Source organism: Phyllobates terribilis, unplaced genomic scaffold, assembly GCF_046119375.1.
Source record: "Phyllobates terribilis strain yellow unplaced genomic scaffold, ASM4611937v1 Scaffold_3__8_contigs__length_932513732, whole genome shotgun sequence".
Taxonomy (NCBI): domain Eukaryota; kingdom Metazoa; phylum Chordata; class Amphibia; order Anura; family Dendrobatidae; genus Phyllobates; species Phyllobates terribilis.
Window position 1 is genome coordinate 620,618,714 of NW_027362763.1, and position 19,977 is coordinate 620,638,690.

At 43.5% G+C, this 19,977-nt stretch overlaps 1 protein-coding gene across 5 annotated transcripts in view; it reads right to left on the reverse strand.

Annotated features, from left to right (window-relative positions):
• SERAC1 (serine active site containing 1) overlaps positions 1-19,977 on the reverse strand; it is a 564,154-nt gene that overhangs the window by 170,732 nt on the left and 373,445 nt on the right. For all 5 annotated transcript variants that reach the window (XM_073671518.1, XM_073671517.1, XM_073671519.1 and 2 more), the window contains one exon: positions 4,068-4,218. In XM_073671518.1, the coding sequence (XP_073527619.1) occupies positions 4,068-4,218 (151 nt within the window). The remainder of the gene's footprint in view (positions 1-4,067; positions 4,219-19,977) is intronic.

Genomic DNA, 19,977 nt, shown 5'->3' on the forward strand with positions numbered 1-19,977 from the left:
TATATCCAGCACCTCCGATATGTACCCACACATACAGCCTCCACCCCCATATGTACCCCCACATATAAGCCTACACCCAGATATTTACCCCCACATATAGCCTGCACAACTATATGTACCCCCACTTCTGTTGCTTCCTTCCCGGGAAAACATTTTAATTGTAATCTGAAGCATGGCTCCACCCATAAGAGTTACATTGGCATGACGTCATCACAGGTTCTTCACCTCTATCATTTATCTTCCTCCGTGGGGGCAGGGAGCTGATCGGTTCTCCTCTGCCCATGCACCCCTCTTCCCCCAATGTACAGTACAGACCAAAAGTTTGGACACACCTTCTCATTTAAAGATTTTTCTGTATTTTCATGACTATGAAAATTGTACATTCACACTGAAGGCATCAAAACTATGAATTAACACATGTGGAATTATATACTTAACAAAAAAGTGTGAAACAACTGAAAATATGTCTTATATTCTAGGTTTTTCAAAGTAGCCACCTTTTGCTTTGATGACTGCTTTGCACACTCTTGGCATTCTCTTGATGAGCTTCAAGAGGTAGTCTCCGGAAATGGTCTTCCAACAATCTTGAAGGAGTTCCCAGAGATGCTTAGCACTTGTTGGCCCTTTTGCCTTCACTCTGCGGTCCAGCTCACCCCAAACCATCTCGATTGCATTCAGCTCTGGTGACTGTGGAGGCCAGGTCATCTGGTGTAGCACCCCATCACTCTCCTTCTTGGTCAAATAGTCCTTACACAGCCTGGAGGTGTGCTTGGGGTCATTGTCCTGTTGAAAAATAAATAATGATGGTCCAACTAAACGCAAACCGGATGGAATAGCATGCCGCTGCAAGATGTTGTGGTAGCCATGCTGGTTCACTATGCCTTCAATTTTGAATAAATCTCCAACACTGTCACCACCAAAGCACACCCACACCATCACACCTCCTCCTTCATGCTTCACGGTGGGAACCAGGCATGTAGAGTCCATCCGTTCACCTTTTCTGCGTAGCACAAAGACATGGTGTTTGGAACCAAAGATCTCAAATTTAGACTCATCAGATCAAAGCACAGATTCCCACTGTTCTAATGTCCATTCCTTGTGTTCTTTAGCCCAAACAAGTCTCTTCTGCTTGTTGCTTGTCCTTAGCAGTGGTTTCCTAGCAGCTATTTTACCATGAAGGCCTGCTGCACAAAGTCTCCTCTTAACAGTTGTTGAAGAGATGTGTCTGCTGCTAGAACTCTGTGTGGCATTGACCTGGTCTCTAATCTGAGCTGCTGTTAACCTGCAATTTCTGAGGCTGGTGACTCGGATAAACTTATCCTCAGAAGCAGAGGTGACTCTTTGTCTTCCTTTCCTGGGGCAGTCCTCATGTGAGCCAGTTTCTTTGTAGTGCTTGATGGTTTTTGCAACTGCACTTGGGGACACTTTCAAAGTTTTCCCAATTTTTCGCACTGACTGACCTTCATTTCTTAAAGTAATGATGGCCACTCGTTTTTCTTTACTTAGAATTTGTATTATGGCAAGAAAAAAGCAGCTAACAGTCTATTCAGTAGGACTACCAGCTGTGTATCCATCTGACTTCTGCACAACACAACTGATGGTCCCAACCCCATTTATAAGGCAAGAAATCCCACTTATTAAACCTGACAGGGCACACCTGTGAAGTGAAAACCATTTCCGGTGACTACCTCTTGAAGCTCATCAAGAGAATGCCAAGAGTGTGCAAAGCAGTCATCAAAGCAAAAGGTGGCTACTTTGAAGAACCTAGAATATAAGACATATTTTCAGTTGTTTCACACTTTTTTGTTAAGTATATAATTCCACATGTGTTAATTCATAGTTTTGATGCCTTCAGTGTGAATGTACAATTTTCATAGTCATGAAAATACAGAAAAATCTTTAAATGAGAAGGTGTGTCCAAACTTTTGGTCTGTACTATAAATGGCGGCTTTCATACTACATCTAGCAGAAGTAGGAAGAAGGGGAAAATTAAAAAACAAACATTTTTTATTTAAATATTCCTTCATGGCGGTGCTCCTCCACCCGCAACCTGCTGCGCTAGGTACCCGCCATCGGGTGCCTAATGGCAAATACAGCCCTGATTCTACATAATACTTGACTGAGAACAGTTGAATTCCATAGCTACATCTTTTTGGCTTTTGCCTGACTCTCAGAATAAAAAGCTTCTTGACATCTGGTGATAAATTTGGCTTTGTGTTTGCCATGTTTCAACCTAAAAACACACACATTAAAAAAAAATTAGGCAAAATTCGACAACCCATGTCAAAATATGCAATACATGTGGATAAGGAAATGTTGAAAACTAACACATAAAGGGATAAAACAATGTCAAACACAATTTACGTCCCTATAGCCGACAACCATTTGCTTCCAGTATACTAAAATCACCAGGAAAATGGCATCACAACAACCAGACAGAAGTAACCACACTTTTAAAAAAAATGCAAAACTTTTGGTCGCCACTGTATGTGTATGTATGTGACTTGTAGGATTGCTACTTCCAATAGGTGGCGCTATAGAGTACAAGTCCTCTTTTTCTCTGAAGAGGCAATTTGCATATTAAATTTCCCAGAGGAGCATTGCACGGCGAATAAGCCTCCTTACCTTGACATGCCAGAGCTGGTGTGTCACTCTCCATAAGGAGAAACATTACCCCTTAGACCTCAGTCCAGAGCCTCTCACCTAGCCAAATCAGTTCTCATACTTTGCACTGATGAGGGCGCTATAGAGTACAAGTCCTCTTCTTCTGTGAAGAGGCAATTTGCATATATATAGATAGATAGATATGTGTGTGTGTGTATATATATTATATATATATATTTTGTGACAGAGTCACTGGCAGGTTATTGGGGAGAGAGATGTGTAGCTCTGATATTAATAGTTGCAGTGATTGTGCATAGTGAAAAGTTTCCAGCACCCGACTGGGTTTAACCTCCATCTTGGACCTAGGGTGATTAAAGCAGTTGTATAAAGGGAGGAACTGGGGGTATAGAAAAACACAGCCTTGCAGAGTATTTGGGTGTGTGGTGAGCTGGAGGTGAGATCTCTGAGCTGTATGTGGCATAAATACTGGAAATATGGAGATTTCAGGTCTGCTGGTGTGAATTCCTTGGCTAAGGGACATGGACGCTGAAATTTAAGCCAGGTGGGCTAACCAGCACTATTGTATGGACTTGTTATTTTATATTTTACCTTTTCCTGGACAAAGGCAGCATTTACATTTTCTGGTGATGTGATTTATGAGAACTGCAATAAATCAGTCGTACTTTAAACAGAAATAGTTCCTGTGACTGCCTCTTTAAGAAGCCGAGTGAGTTGATCGACTACAACATATATATATATATTTTATATATATATATATATATATATATATATATATATATATATATATATACACATATATATATATATATATATATATATACACATATATATATATATATATATATATATATACATACATATTCACACAAACATACACACACACACACACAGTCATGGCCAAAAGTGTTGGCACCCTTGAAAATGTTCCAGATAATGTATTTTTCCCACAAAACTATTGCAATTACATGTTTTGTTGAGCACACATTTATTTCCTTTGTGTGTATTGGAACAACACAAAAAATCTGAGAAAATGAAGCAAATTGCACATAATTCACACAAAAGCCCAAAAATGGGCAGGACAAAGTTGTTGGCACCCTCAACTTAATATTTGGTTGCACACCCTTGGTAATAAATTATTGCAATCAATTGCTTTCTATAACCATCAACTGGAATTTTGGGTTGTTTACCCACAATTTTGGAGAGGTGCCAACAATTTTGTGTGGCTCATTTTGGGGTTGTGTGTGGAATGTTGTCCCATTTGCCTTTTTTTTCCCTGTTTTTTTTGTGTTTTTCCAATACACATGAAGGAAATAAACATGAGTATGACAAAACATGTAATTGCAATAATTTTCTGAAAGAAATACTTTATTTTCTGGAACAATTTCAAGGGTGCCAACACTTTCTGCAATGACTGTATACTACACCATCATAAACAGTCTTACCTAGTTCTGTGTTGTGGGTAAAGCACATAAACTCCATCAAGGTATTTTTCAGTAACTGTATCCCGGTCCAAATTAGCCAGCGCCCTGGCAGCGTGTGATGTCTGAATGACATAAGGAGATTTCATTGCTTCTGCCAGGAACGAGATCCAGCCTTGAGAAACAAACATATGATATACAGCAAATTCTAGCACTGTGAGTATTTCTGTTAACAGGCACTTATGTGCCTGCTGGATAGCATCTCTACTTCAAGTAATATATCCTACCAATGGAAGAAGCAAATAATACAATGTATAATATTCTATGTCCCGTATGACTGTTGTACAATACCTTCCAACATTGAAATACAGGAGAGAGGGACACATAGTGTGGCTCTCATAGCGTGCTGTGGCAATTTCTATTTTACACTATGCCAGTACCCTAACCTCCCCTAGACCTTTATATGTGCTTACACAAAATATTGCTTACAGTTAGACTCATTAGTGTTTCCAAACAGTATGTTACCGCTTTCATGGCCACCCACACAGTATGATTTCCCCACAGTAAATGACCTCTCACAAAGTATAATATCTCCCATGTGTATATTCCACCATTCACAGCATAATGCCCCCACAGTACATTACCCCAACATACAGTATAATGCCACCCACAGTACATTTCCCCGCAAAATGTATGATGTCCCCACTGTACATTTCCCCACACTCCGCATGATGTCTCTACACTATATTTGCTTCACACACGGTATGATACTTCCACACCACATTTCCAAACACACAGTATGATGCCCCCTACGGCCCCAACCCCACACACAGTATGATGTCCTTAAAGAGAACCTGTCACCAGGTTTGGCTGATATGAGATACGGCCAGCACCTTTTAGCCCTCATATACAGCATTCTATAATGCTGTATATAAGCCCCAGCTCCGACCTGCAAGAGAAGAAAAAGAGCTTTTATTATACTCACCTGGGGGGCGGTCCGGTCCAATAGGTGTTGCTTCGTCCTGGTCCCAGCGCCTCCCTTTTTCTTTTGATACCATCCTCCTTCTTCCTTCATGTGGATGACGCGTCCTTACATCATCTACAGTCTCCCCCGCAACGTGCTCCTGCGCAGGCGTACATCTCTGCCCTGACTAGGGCAGAGTAAAGTACTGCAGTGTGCATGCGCTGGGTCTCTTTGACCTTTCCAGGCACCTGCGCACTGCAGTACCTTGCTCTACACTAATCAGGGCAGAGAAGTACACCTACGCTGGAGTGCTTTGCCGGAGAGACTGTGTGGATGACATAAGGACACATTATCCACATGGAGCAATAAGGAGGACAGCATCGACAGAAGAAAGGATGCACCGGACCAGGATGAGCGTCACCCATCGGACTGGACCTCCCCGCCCCCGCCGGTGAGTATAATAAAAGCTCTTTTTCTTCTCTTCCAGGTCGGATCAGGGGCTTATATACAGCATTATAGAATGCTGTATATGAGGGCTAAAAGGTGCTGGGCGTATCTCATATCGGCCAAACCTGGTGACAGGTTCTCTTTAAAGTACATTCCTAAGTATACAGATTAAGATGAGTACCAAAAATCCTCTTTTCTTGGATGCTTCATTGGGGGACACAGAAAACCATGGTACGTCGCAAATCAGTACCTGGGTGGGAATACTAATAATAATAATATTGGCGAAGGAGGAGTAGCAATCACGCAGGTTACCACCGGAGTGACTAATGATTGCAGAACCTTTCTGCCAAGACTTGTACCTACCGCCATACCGACACAAAGGCAAGAACTTTGCAAAGATAGTGGAATGAAGATTAAGTAGTGGCTTTACAGAGCTGAAGAACAGATGCCTGAAGGTGTACAATCCGGGAGGCTCTTACCGCTTGGGTGAGTGAGCAATAACCTGGTGGGGGTGCCCTGGCTTAGCCCGATCTCTACAAGGGCCTACTGGGATGACAACAAGGAATCCAAACATCTGAACAGACCCGCGAGTGGCAGTTAGAGCTGCAGAGCTCTGAACACATCAGATTGTGTAAGAACTCATCAGGAAGATGAGAGGAGAAGCGCATAAGGAAAAAGAGCAATTTCCTCATTAAAGTGGAAGGTAGAAAACATGTTATGGTGAAAGGAGGGTGCCTGATGCAAGACCTCCCTGTCCTGATGAAGGAAAATGACAGTTGAGAGCCACCTCTTGGGGATTCACCTGATGGAAGAGATAACTAAGAGAAAAACACCACCTTGCCAGAGAGGGAAGATGGCTTTGATCAGCATGAAAGGAGAAGGCTGAATGGGTCCAAGACCAGTCTGAGATCCCACAGATCGAAAAAGGCCAATATAGAGGTCCCAAGTTTGTCCTGCAATGGCAGACAGTCTTGACATAGGGCCTAGAAATTAGGTTCTCCTGGAAAAGGATAGACAAAACAAAGCAGTAAACATGGATGAAGCTGGAAGTATTTGCTCAAGCTCTGTGACCCTGCCAAGCTATCTATAACAATCCTTCTGCATTCTAAGCCATCTTAGGCCCTTTTTGCCCACATATTACTCTCCTGATTGTGAGCTACTATCTGAGACCTCTCTGGACCGGATCGGCCTAATTTAGGCAAAGATAGGGATTGAGGCCTACTCCCGCCTCGTGACCGCGACTTCTCCATTGGGCCCTCACCCATCCCTGCATCATCGCCAGCCTACCTCTCCAGCGCGGAGGCCCGCAACCGCAGATTGAGGTACTGTGACAGATGGGGTCCCTCTATGGAGCCTTTGCGGGCGCCCGTGATGTGCTGTGCTGAGACGTAGGGAGCCTGTGTCGGCGGTTGGACCCGTGCGAGGCTGCGGTGGTTCCTGCCCCTGGGGTCAGCCCATCTTTCATCGCGGATAGCAGCCCTGCTGGTTGGGGCGCGCGGTGCCGGCAAAGGATGCGGAGCCTGTGTCTCCTGGGACGGCTGAGGGTGAGGAGAGGAGTTTGAGAGGAGGGGCGCCATCTTGGGACTCGGCCCCCTTCTGTGACCCACGTTCAGCGGAGACTGCAGTGTGGTGGAGGTGTGGTGCTACGATCGCAGGAGCGACGACTGGCCGGTGACAACCCCCCTCCCCTTTGGAGAACCGGAGGGAAGTGAAGATCCAACTGGCGGAGGGGTACGGGTGGATCGCCGCCAACTTGTATTTAATGGGTGCTGCGCCGCAGACCTTGCACGGTGAGTAACCTCTCCAGTGACTAAACAATCCTCCTATCATTCCCCCGTTATCTCTCAGCATACTACCAACCTCCAGTGGCTCTTGTACTTTATCTGAGCTTTAGGACTTCCCCTGCACTATCACTTATAAAAGGCCATTGGTGTGTGTGTGTGTGTGAGAAATTTGAACCGGAGAAGGAGCAAAACTGCAGACATAGGATTTGGATGCTGCAGTGTGCTACTGCCAGCTTCTGTCCTTTTTTGGAATCGCACTTGCTGCACATATTCTACAGCATGACTTAGAGAAATGACTCTATGATCTTCTAAATATTAATATTTGAACCACTGACAATATCCTGAAACACATATTAAATTGCCAACTACAAGTTCACCCCTTATACTGCACACGTTTCTCGGGGAAAGCCACATGAGTCCTAATAGACCACAATCTGCAGCTGAGAAACTGAAACCCTACGCCAGAGGGAATAACTCGGCGACAGCCCGGAGATACTCAAAACTATCTCAAGGGGAGAAACCATTACTGCAAGAACAAGATGATATGGACTCAGACCCTACTCTGAAGCAGGTCTCTACACAATTGCTGGCTGCTATTCAAGACTGCACAGCCTCCCTGATGGGGAAAATTGAGGAGGTTAAAACTGATCTGGGACTCCTTCGCAATGATATGTCAACTTTGGGAGAGAAAGTCCGACAGGTGGAGGATAGAATCTCGAATCTGGAGGACCAAGTAACACCTTTGGCAGAGCGTATTCGAGAAATAGAACAAAAAATGGAACGGTGTATACAAAAGAATGATGATTTGGAGAATAGACTGAGGCGAAACAACATCCATATAATTGGATTGCCTGAAACAGCAGAAGGAAACAACCCCAGTGACTTTGTGAAAAAATAGATACGTAGCCTATTTCCAGATGCCACCTTTTCTGCTGCATATGCGGTGGAAAGGGCACACCGGGTTCCTGGGAGACCAAATCCTCCGGGGCCCCTCCCAGACCTATACTGACCAGATTCCTTAACTGGAAAGACAGAGACTATACTCTACAATTGGCACAGAAGGCCCAAGTGATTAAGCATGAAAAAGTCACCGTAATGTTGTTTCCAGACTTTTCAGCTGACTTACAGAAATAAAGGGCCTCATTTATATTGATTAAAACATGTCTGGAAAAGTTCCAATGTGAGCTACTCTATGGCATATCCAGCCAGGCTAAGGGTGGTGGATGGCGAGAGGGTAGTTTTCTTTCAGAATCCTGTGGAAGCAGAGGAGTGGATTTCCAGGAGAGACGTCAGAGGCAGTAATGATAATACATGTTGATATGAAAAGTTTATTGTTATGATCTGCTACAAGCACTAAGGAAAGACAGGAGATCTGTCCCTACAATAGAACTAAACTGGATCCCTACGATGTAACAGGGAACCTGATCCTGCGATCAGACCCGCTAAAGTCCTCGGCTAGTCTGAACGAAGACCTATAGATGTGAGGAGGGGATCCCTACAAGAATTAGGAACTGGGAGAAAGATGGACACCTCCTAGCAGAAATTGTAGCAGTAAAAAGACAAACAAACAACATAGAACATAGAGGTCCGAAGACCTAGCAAAACTGACTGAGAAAGGTAACAGAGCACCTAGCTAGCTCAAGAGTAGAAATTACAATGAAGTCCAGCATGGCCAAGAGGGCGGAGCAGGATGCGGGAAACTTCATATTCCCCATCCTCCACCACCGGAGGAACAGTGGCAGTGGCATCTCTATTAGATACATCAGCTTTTTTCAATAGAGAAACATGAAACACCGGATTAATCTTCCAGGAGGTGGGGACCTCCAACCTAACAGCAGACTGGTTAACTACCTGAAGCACCTTAAAGGCCCCTACAAACTTGGGACCCAATTTTTTAGAAGGAATCCTCAACCGCAGATTCTTAGAGGACAACCAAACCATGTCACCAATAGCAAACAAAACCTCTTGCCGTTTCCTATCAAAGTACCTCTTAGATTTTTTGTTAGCCTCCTGAAGATTACCACGCACATCCGTCCAAACTCTCTCCAAATCACCGGAAAAACTCTCCTCCTCAGGCACAGCCGATACCAATTTGGAGAATGACCCAAAAGACGGATGCCTCCTAGAACAACAAAAAAAAGGCGAACACCCAGCAGAAGAGGATGTATGGTTGTTAAGAGCAAATTCAGCAAGCGGCAGAAACTCAGACCACCCCTCTTGATTGTCTGCCACAAAACAACGCAAGAACTGCTCAACATCCTGATTCTTCCTTTCTGTCTGGCCATTAGACTCAGGATGATATCCGGATGAAAACGACAAATGAACTCCCAACCTGTCACAAAAGGCACGCCAAAAACGAGCCACGAACTGAGGACCCCTATCAGAAACAATGTCAGTAGGAACGCCATGGAGTCTGACAATTTCCTTGACAAAGGCCTTAGCGAGTGTCTTAGCGCAGGGCAATTTGATGAAGGGAACCAAGTGACACATCTTGCTAAAACGGTCCACGACCACCCAGATGACCGTGAAACCCTCAGAGGGGGGAAGGTCAGTAATAAAGTCCATAGCCAGATGTGTCCAAGGTGCACTAGGAACCTCCAGAGGGCAAAGCAAGCCCGCAGCAGGAGTATGTGAAGACTTAGATCTAGCACATACAGTACATTGACGCACCCACTTAATGACTTCCTTCTGCCATCCAGGCCACCAAAAACTGCGACCCACAAGTCTCTTGGTCTCAGAAATTTCTGGATTACCTGCCAACCTAGTCTCATGACACTCCACAAACAAATCTCTCCTAAAGGTCCTAGGCACAAACAACCTCCCATGGGGAGTGTTAGATGGGGCATTCTCCTGTGCTTTAAGAATCTCATCTTACAAAATGGAGTCCAATGCAGCAATCACAACACCTTCTTGTAAAATGCTCTCCTCCTCCTCAGCACCGACCATGGGAGAAAAGCTGCAAGACAAAGCATCAGCTTTAACATTCTTGGTGCCCAGGATGTAAGTAAAGGAAAAATTAAACCGCGAGAAAAAAAGTGCCCACCTAGCCTGACGGGCATTCAAGCGCTTGGCAGCATCAAGATAGATCAGATTTTTATGATCAGTGAAAACCTGAATGGGAAATTCAGCACCTTCCAAGAGATGACGCCAGTGTTCAAATGCGAGTTTAATAGCCAGCAATTCCCGATTACCAATATCGTAATTAAGTTCAGTCTCAGAAATTTTTTTTGAAAAAAAGGCACAAGGATGTACTCCATCCTTGTTTTCCTGAGACAACACCGCATCGACCCCCACAGAAGAAGCATCAACTTCAACCAAAAACGGCTTAGTCACATCAGGCTGCATAAAGATGGGGGCAGAGCTGAACCTCTCCTTTAGAAACACAAAGGCTTCAATGGCCTCAGTAGTCCACTGAACCGTATTAGCACCTTTCCTGGTGAGATCGGTCAGTGGTTTAACAATAATAGAAAAATTTTTAATGAATTTTCTGTAATAATTGGCGAAACCCAAAAACCTCTGTATCGATTTCAAACCAATAGGCCTAGGCCATTCCTGCACAGCTTGAACTTTCACCGGGTCCATCTCAAAGCCCTCGCTGGAGATAATGTAGCCCAAAAAACTAATTCTCTGTACAGCGAACTCACATTTCTCTAGCTTAGCAAAAAGCGAATTGTCAATTAATAACTGTAATACCTCACGTACGCTCCGACAATGAGACTCCAGATCCGGCGAATAAATCAAAATGTCATCCAAATATACAACCACATTTTTGCCGATCAAAGGTCTAAGGATGTCATTAATAAGATTCTGAAAAAATGCTGGTGCATTGGTAAGACCAAAAGGCATAACCAGATTCTCAAAATGACCCACAGGAGTGTTAAAAGCAGTCTTCCATTCATCACCCTCCTTCATGCGCAACAAATTGTATGCCCCCCGGAGATCAATTTTAGAGAACCACTTGGCCCCCACTAACTGGTTAAACAAATCAGGAATCAATGGTAGTGGGTAGGGATTGCGTACAGTAATTTTATTAATCTCGCGAAAGTCCAGACAAGGACGTAAACCGCCGTCCTTTTTTTTAACAAAAAAAATCCAACAGCCACAGGTGACTTAGAAGGTCTGATATGACCGGCGGCCAAGCTCGTCTGTATGTATTCCTCCAAAGCCTTTCTCTCAGGAATAGTAAGATTAAATAAACGACTTTTAGGAAGAGTCGCTCCAGGGACAAATTCAATGGTACAATCCTAGTCTCTATGGGGAGGCAAAATTTGCGACTCCTCCTCAGAAAAAACTTTCCAAAAATCCTGAATAGGTACAGGTAATTCCCCTTTATCCACAGAAGCAATGCGCCCGTTACAACACTTGTCATAACACTTAGGGCTCCAGGACTTAATTTCATTGGTAGACCAATCCAGTAAAGGATTGTGCAATTTTAACCAGGGTAACCCCAAAACTACTGGAGAAGGCAAATTATTTAATACCGCCAAATCCAAATTCTCTTGGTGAATACCATTAATAGTGAGGGGAAATTCATAAACCTTGTGAGTAACACATTTCAAGGGAGAGCCATCGACATAAACCACGGAAATAGGGGATGACAAAGGTTTGGGTTTTAATTTAAGTTTTTCCAAGAATCCCCCATCAATCACATTCAGAGTAGAACCACAATCCACAAATACCCGAAATTCAATTAATTCTTCCTGAGCAGCAGTAGTAGCAGAAAGAAATACACCCTTAGTGTTTAAACAGGCTATACGGGCGTAACTGACCTTTTTTTTTTTTCTATGTTCATACGAAGCACACAGTTCTTAATGAAATGGTCAGATCCACCGCAATGAAAGCACAAACCTTCAGAAAATCTGCGGTCTTTTTCCTGAGAGCGGGGTGACATCGCCCCAATCTCCATCGGCTCTCCAATGTCATCACAGACCCTCTCAAGACTCGGAGCTGACATGGCAGAGGATTTACTCTCATTAACCCTTGCACGCAGTCTCCTGTCCACCCGTATAGCTAACTGCATTGCCTCCTGCAAGTTTCCAGGTGTAGGATAAGCAATCAGCAGATCCTTAACCCTTTCACCTAGCCCAGCAAGAAACAAACTTTTCAAAGCTGAATCGTTCCACCCCACCTGAGCAGACCACCGACGGAAGTGAGTACAATAATTTTCCACATTACCTGATCCCTGCCTCAAACGTCTTAATTCAGACTCAGCAGATGAGACACGATCAGGATCATCATACAACAACCCCAAAGCAGAAAAAAAACTATCCACTGATCTAAAGCACAGATCACTAGGTTGGAGAGAAAAGACCCATCCCTGAGGTTCTTTGCGCAAAAGTGACATTATGAACCCTATGCGCTGTGATTCATCACCAGAGGATCTGGGTCTCAAATGAAAATACAGCAAACAAGCATTTTTAAAGGAAAAAAAATCTTGTTGTTCACCAAAAAATAAATCAGGCAATCGTACCTTTGGCTCCACAAAATGCGCTCCAGAACAGCTACTCACGTGTTGTTGGAGCTCAGCCACCTCCAGAGAGAGTCCCTGCAGGCGTTGAGCCAAATCCTGAACCGACACCATGATGGAAACTGGAAGTCTTTCCTTAGAGAAATTTTTGGGCTGGACTTACTGTTATGATCTGATACAAGCACTAAGGAAAGACAGGAGATCTGTCCCTACAATAGAACTAAACTGGATCCCTACGATGTAAAGGGGAACCTGATCCTGCGATCAGACCAGCTAAAGTCCTCGGCTAGTCTGAACGAAGACCTATAGATGTGAGGAGGGGATCCCTACAAGAACTAGGGACTGGGAGAAAGATGGACACCTCCTAGCAGAAATTGTAGCAGTAAAAAGACAAACAAACAACATAGAACATAGAGGTCCGAAGACCTAGCAAAACTGACTGAGAAAGGTAACAGAGCACCTAGCTAGCTCAAGAGTAGAAATTACAATGAAGTCCAGCATGGCCAGGAGGGCGGAGCAGTATTAAATAGGCAAAAAAGGTCATGTGACCAGCAAGATAGAAAAAACCTAACAGGAGAGTTCTAACATTTATTGTATTAATATTGAATTATTTGATTCAGATGGAGGACATCAATTTTAACTCTGCGGATATTGTTGAAATGTTCTATGTTTATACCTCTGAAGAATTATCATAATGATTAATCAGAATGATTTTCCAAGGACCTTCAGGAGGGGAATACATGGCATTATCTGGTGCCCTGTATTCCTCTGCTACTGAAGGGGTTAAATGGAGGGAAGATGTTTTCTCGCTATTTTTCTTAGGTCACGTCCACAAGGTGATAGGGTTAAGTGATTGGTGAGTGGGTCCGGCCACTCAGGGGTCAGTAGTAGGGCAGATAGTAGTTTCTGCCCTGGTGACTGCCCCTGATTGGTCTGGACTTTGGTTACCGGGGGGGGGAGTGCAGAGTGATATAAGTGTGCAGCGCCGGGGGATGGGGTGCGTGTCTGTTCTCCGGCGCTGTCATACCTGGGAGCTGCAGGATATTAGAATATGGAGGTCCTCCTGGATGAGCTGCGGGTGAAGATGGGAGAAGAGGGAGCGCGGGCTGTAATCCAGCGGTGCCTTACCGAAGCAAGCGCTGATGTTGCTGTGCCGGCGGTCGGAGAGCAAGTGAGCCGGGACCACGAAGTGAGCGGGGACGTCACGGATGATGCGACCCCTGGTGAGGGAGCGTCATCAGGACCTGCCGATGTGCGCTCTGGAGCGCGCATGAAGAAGAGGAGGATTGCCTTTTCACCACCGCAAGGCACCAGGGCCAGACGGTCTGACAGGAGGAGGAAGCTAAGAGGGCACCAGGAGCAGGTGCAGAGAGTCTGCGGGCTGGCCAGGGCTCGGTTGACCTCCGGCTGTCTAAAGCCGTTGATGGTCCCGGGTCAGGCAGAGTGCAGGCTGGAGGTGCTGGCGGTCACAGCGGCAGGATCCAGGACAGCACAACGGGTGGTGAGTACGACACTGCTCATCCCCAACTCCCCACTACCTTATCTCAGCTAGCTAGTTTATTGGGGTCGCTGAAGGGTATGCTCCCCTGTCAGTCTGACATGTCAGCCTCAGTGAACCAGTCTTCTCAGCATCATGATGCTGCTGAAGTATGGAGGCATTTGTATGAGGGTCTGGATGGGCCAGTGGGGGGAGATGACTCAGTAGTGACACCCATAGCGTCAGGAGTCAAAGGGGTGGGGGAGGCATGTTATAAAGAGGCACTAACGTGCGTAGTTTCGCCGTTAGGTTACCATTTGCCTATGTCTATTAAAGAGAAAATATGGCGCGGTGAGTTTATAGATGTATTGTCATTACTACTTGCGTCTAAAGAAGTGTTAGCTTGTATAGAGAGGAAAGATGAGGATGATAGGAGGAGACCTATTGCGAGATCTTTTAATAATTGGTTGCAGGCGCTTTGTATATAAGCTAGTATAATGGGGGAAAAGTTCCCTGGCAGATGTTCAGGCTTATTCCAGCATGTAGACATTGTCCTGGAAGCATATAAAAATTTTAGCGGATTAAGCTGGTTCTTTTATGACGAGAATTTCAGGCAGAAATTAGCTGTGTACCCATCCTTAAAATGGGGGGTTAAAGATGGGGGCTGTGGTTAAATTTAATGACACCTACTAAGGTTAATAATTTTCAGAAACCACAAACCCAGGGGGTGAGTTCGGACACACGGAGTGCTTATTTGCTGAGAAAAGGGACGTGCTTTGCATTTAATGAAAATCAGTGTAAATGGCCTAACACCCGCAGATATAGGCACGAGTGCTCCTTTTGTGGAGGGGCTCACCCGATGGCAAGATGCTTTAAAAAAGCCAGCTTGCCAGGGCAGCCCTCCACAAGGGAGTACCTTAACAAGGGCATTGACGCCGGTGAAAGTGGAGAGTATGCGGGTATTGTTAAATCAGTACCCAAATCACAAGATAGCCAGGCTGCTAATTGACGGGTTTACAAATGGATTTGATATACCGTCCTTTTGGTGGTACTTGATGTCAATGGGTAAATAATTTAAAGTCTGTAGCTTTGCATCCTGAAGTGGTGAAGTCGAAAATTGTTAAGTAAACTGCTGCAGGGAGAGTGGCGGGACCATTTGATGTTCCACCTTTTGCTAATTTTCGTTTATCACCGCTTGGGGCTGTACCCAAGAAAGAACCTAATGCTTTTAGACTTATCCATCTTTTGTCTTATCCTTTGGTGCATCCCTTAATGACAGTATTGATGAGAATCTAAAGACTGTGTGTTATACTTCATTTGATACTGCAGTGGAGATAGTAAAGGGGTTTGGGTCTGGTGCTTTGATGGCTAAGGCTGATGTGGAAGCTGCGTTCAGATTGTTGCCTATTCATCCCGATAGTTTTACCTCTTTAGGTTTTCAGTTTGACGGTTCATTTTATGTGGATAAATGTCTTCCGATGGGTTGTGTGTTGTCATGTTCTTATTTTGAGGCATTTTCTACTTTTATAGAATGGGTTGTTGCCATGCAGTGTGCTAAAGGTGGCGTGGTCCATTATTTAGACGATTTCTTGTTTGTAGGGCCTAAGGAGAGTGAGGTTTGTTTGGAATTGTTGAGGACATCTGAGAATATTTGTCATGATTTTGGGATTCCACTAGCATTTGAAAAGACAGTTTATCCAACTTGTTGTATGGAATTTTTAGGAATTGTCATTGATTCATTGAGAGGTGAGCTCAGATTACCAACTAATAAGGTTGAGAAATGTAAGACGGCAATATTAGAGCTGTATGTTAAGAAGAAAACTAAAGTGAAGGAAATTGAATCGGTTCTCGGATTATTAGCTTTTGCTGCTAGAGTGATTCCTATGGGTAGAGTGTTTCGTAGAAGATTGTCATTGCATATAGCAGGTTTTAGGAATTCATCATTTCATGTCTGTGTTACCAAGGAGATTATGGAGATTATGGTTGGAATTTTTACAGGATTTTAATGGAAAGGCAGGAGCCGTTTATAAAAAGTGATGAGTTGAATTTGTGTATAGACGCTTCAAGTGCAGTAGGTTTTGGAGTATATTGTAACGATAATTGGTGCGCGGAGGGTTGGCAGCATATGTGGGTAGCTAACAATGTTACAAAGAATAAGGTGTTGTTGGAGCTTTTTCCAGTGGCGGTTGACTTGGTTTTGTGGGGGCGGAGTTTGGCTAATAGAGGGATTTTGTTACAGTCAGATAGCAAAGGGTTAGTTTTCGCTATTAATTGTGTTTCCTCTAAATGCTCTATGGTGGTGAAGCTGTTGCGTCATTTAGTCCTTATTTTCCTCAAGCGTAATATTTGGTTGAAGGCTGTGCATGTTGAACGGAAGGTGAATTTAATTGCCAATGCGCTTTCTCATTTGCAGTTCAGAAAGTTTTTCGAGCTGGTGCCAGAGGCCAGAGCAACGGGAGAAAGTGTCCGGATTACTTATGGGGCTTAATATGGTCCTAATTATGGAATTGTTGGAGCGTTCGGTTGCAGCGTTAACATGGAAAGGTTATTTAGCGGCGTGGGAATTGTGGGTGTCATTTTGTAGTAGTAGAGGTGGGGATAGGTTTAGGAGTACTAGAACAAGCGCTTTGTCTTTTTGCATGTCGATCTGTGAGAAAGGTGTAGCATATAGTACGTTAGTGAAGCAGTTGGCAGGTGTTTCATTTTTTCTGAAAATAGCAGGTAAGCGTCCTTTGAATAGTTATTTTATAGTTAAACAGGTATTGAAAGGGTGTAGAAAGGATCATTGTGTAAGAGATGGTAGGTGTCCTATCACTCCAGGTATACTAGTTGATTTATGTAAAGCAGCCGCGGCGTGTTGTTATAATGCTTTTGAAGCAGTGCTTTTTTCCACAGCAGCATCTTTGTTATTTTTTGGGGCCCTTAGAATTGGGGAATTGTTAGCTAGAAGGAAAAGAGGAGGCGACGGTTTGAAGATGGGGTGCATATCAGTTGGATCGGGCTATATGTTAATTAATATTGCTAGATACAAAACTGATCAGTTAGGCAAAGGGATTTGTTTAAAATTGATATGTTTTCCGGAAAGCAATATATGTCCAATATGTTTAACACGTAAATATTTGAGTATGCGCCCTAACAAGGTTGAGCTTTTACTGTTCCACCAGTCTGGCGTGCCTCTGACGCAGTTTCAATTTAGAAGCGTCTTTCACAAGTGTATGGCTGACATAGGTTTTGGTCATAAATTCTTCTCCACACATTCTTTTCGCATTGGAGCTGCTACAGAAGCTGCGAGACTGGGTTTGGATGCATCAGTTATTAAGAAGCTGGGGAGGTGGCAGTCAAATTGTTATAAATTGTATATTAGGAAGTAATATTTAATGTCCATTTATGTAGTTTTTAGAGGTTTCACAGTTTGGATCCTAGGCTATTCGTTTGTACATTGGGCGGAACAGAGAGCACTGGAGAGGTGTTATGGACCCAATCTACCTTTGCCCACGGAGAGGGTAAGAGTGTATTGGGTGGGCATGAGAGGGCAAACATGTGATGGACTACTGGAGCAAATTTTGGTTATGGGTGATACCTTTCCAGCCCCCGACATTATAATTGTGCATCTTGGGGGTAATGATATCGGAAAATTAGGAACTGTGGACCTTTTGTTTATGATAAAAAAAAAAAAGTTTACAGAGAATCACCAGTTCATTTTCAGGAGTGAAGATCATCTTTTCAGAGCTTATCCCAAGATTGTTGTGGTCAGAGTCGAAGGATCTGCGCTTTTGTAACAAGATTAGAAAAAGGCTGAATAGATATATGTGTAATTTTTTTGCCATCCTTAGGAGGTTTTGCATCTTGACACATTGATTTAGAGGGTAGTGTCTGCGACCTCTTTCGGAATGGTTTGGTTAATTTATCGGATATCGGTAATGATATCTTTAATTTGAATTTGCAAGCAATGGTGGAAATAGCCCTTGGTGGGGTGGGGCCATGCTTGCCTGGTTAGGCAAGATGGCCAGTTGTGGTTAGTCGTCCAGGGATCTGGATGGACACGTAATTTTGGTTAACCGGCTTGAACTGTGGATTGGTAAAGGTTTCAACTTGTTTTTAATAAAGTTGATTTATTGGTTTATACTTAAATTTTATGAGTTTTTAATATTTTAAATATTTAAATAAAGGCAGTGGCCAATTGTTTTCCATCTAGTCAATGTGTCGAGTAGTTTGTTTTCTGCGCTGTTTAGATAAAGGTTGGGGTAATGTATAATGCCATACCTCTCTGAATTTAATCTAATGTCCGATTATCAAAACAAAACAGAACTTACACCCATAAGGTTGAGTTGGACAGTTCATATAGTGATTAAACAAAAGAAGTTTTGTCTTTCCTGAATTTATTAGCCAGGAGGGAGGGGCGAAGTGTATATTGAAAAGGGTGGGGTCCAGATTGTGATTATATATCCTCATGTTAATGTTCTTGGAAAGGGCTGATGGAAACTATTAGAAATTCGCATTGGGAAGGTGGCAAGGTATCCAATTCTTTGGGTACTAGTGCCTCAGTCCCGGGTCCGAGGACTTGTTTACCCTTTGGGTTTACTAAAAACCCGATTATTGGACCAATAATCCTTTAGTAGCTTTTATACAGAATTATTTAAGGTATATATTTTGAATTTATTGCAATTTGATATTAGTGGTTCAGATAGAAAAGTAGATAATTCCTTCTTTTCATAAAGGGGGGGGATTTTCTATTCATAACTGTACTTAAGTTTTTGAAAGTTTATGGGCATCTCCAGTTGTATTTCTATGGCCACTATTGGTCATTTGTTTTATATCTGATTGTAAGTTTAACTGAATGCGAGCACTGTGCTCACTTCTTTGTTCAGAAATGGCCTACAAATGATTGAAGCATGCACTCTTGAGGGGAATAATTTGCTTGGTCAAAATTTTAAATGGAACCTTTATGGCGTCACTTAAACTTCTCTCATGGAACATTAGGGGATTGGGGAATGCCAAGCAACGGAATATTGTATTCTCCCAGATACGTAAATCTCAGGTGGAAATAATATACCTTCGGGAAACCCATTTAACCCCGAACACTGTGTCCAGAATGAACAAACCCTGGATACAGTGGCAGAAACAAGCTACACATACTTCTTATTTTAGAGGTGTAGTCACCATTGTGCATAAGTCAATGAGATGGTCAGTTCAAACTGTCAAAAGAGACTCAGAGGGTAGATATATTTTCATATACGCATTTGTAGATATGGTGACATATGTAATACTCAATATATACAACCCACCACCAGCCAAAATGGATGCACTCCAACAGGCAGTGATTTTTGTATCACAGTACCCAGATGCTAAAATGTTATGTATGGGAGACTTTAATATGATTCTTAATACACACTTGGACAAAATGAGCCCTGCCAACACTAGGTCTGATAGTCAAGACACCACTGCTTTACATACTTTCATAACAGAGGTGGGTTGGATTGATTTGTGGAGACAGCAGCACCCACTCAAGAGAGAATTTTCCTGCTACACACCGGCTGTTCCATGTTTATCTAGAATGGATCATATATTTGGAAACAGTACTGCATTTTCGGATTTAAGTAAAATTGAATATTCCCCTAGAACGGTATCGGACCATGCTCCACTGATAGTATCCCTTCATTTGGGGGGGTCCTAATAGACCCAAGAGGTTTCGCATACATCCGTTTTGGTTGTCCCTTATAGGAGAACATGATAGGATACCAGATCAAGGGGAAGTATTTATAGCGGACCATGGGGACTTCCCTGACAGATTGATA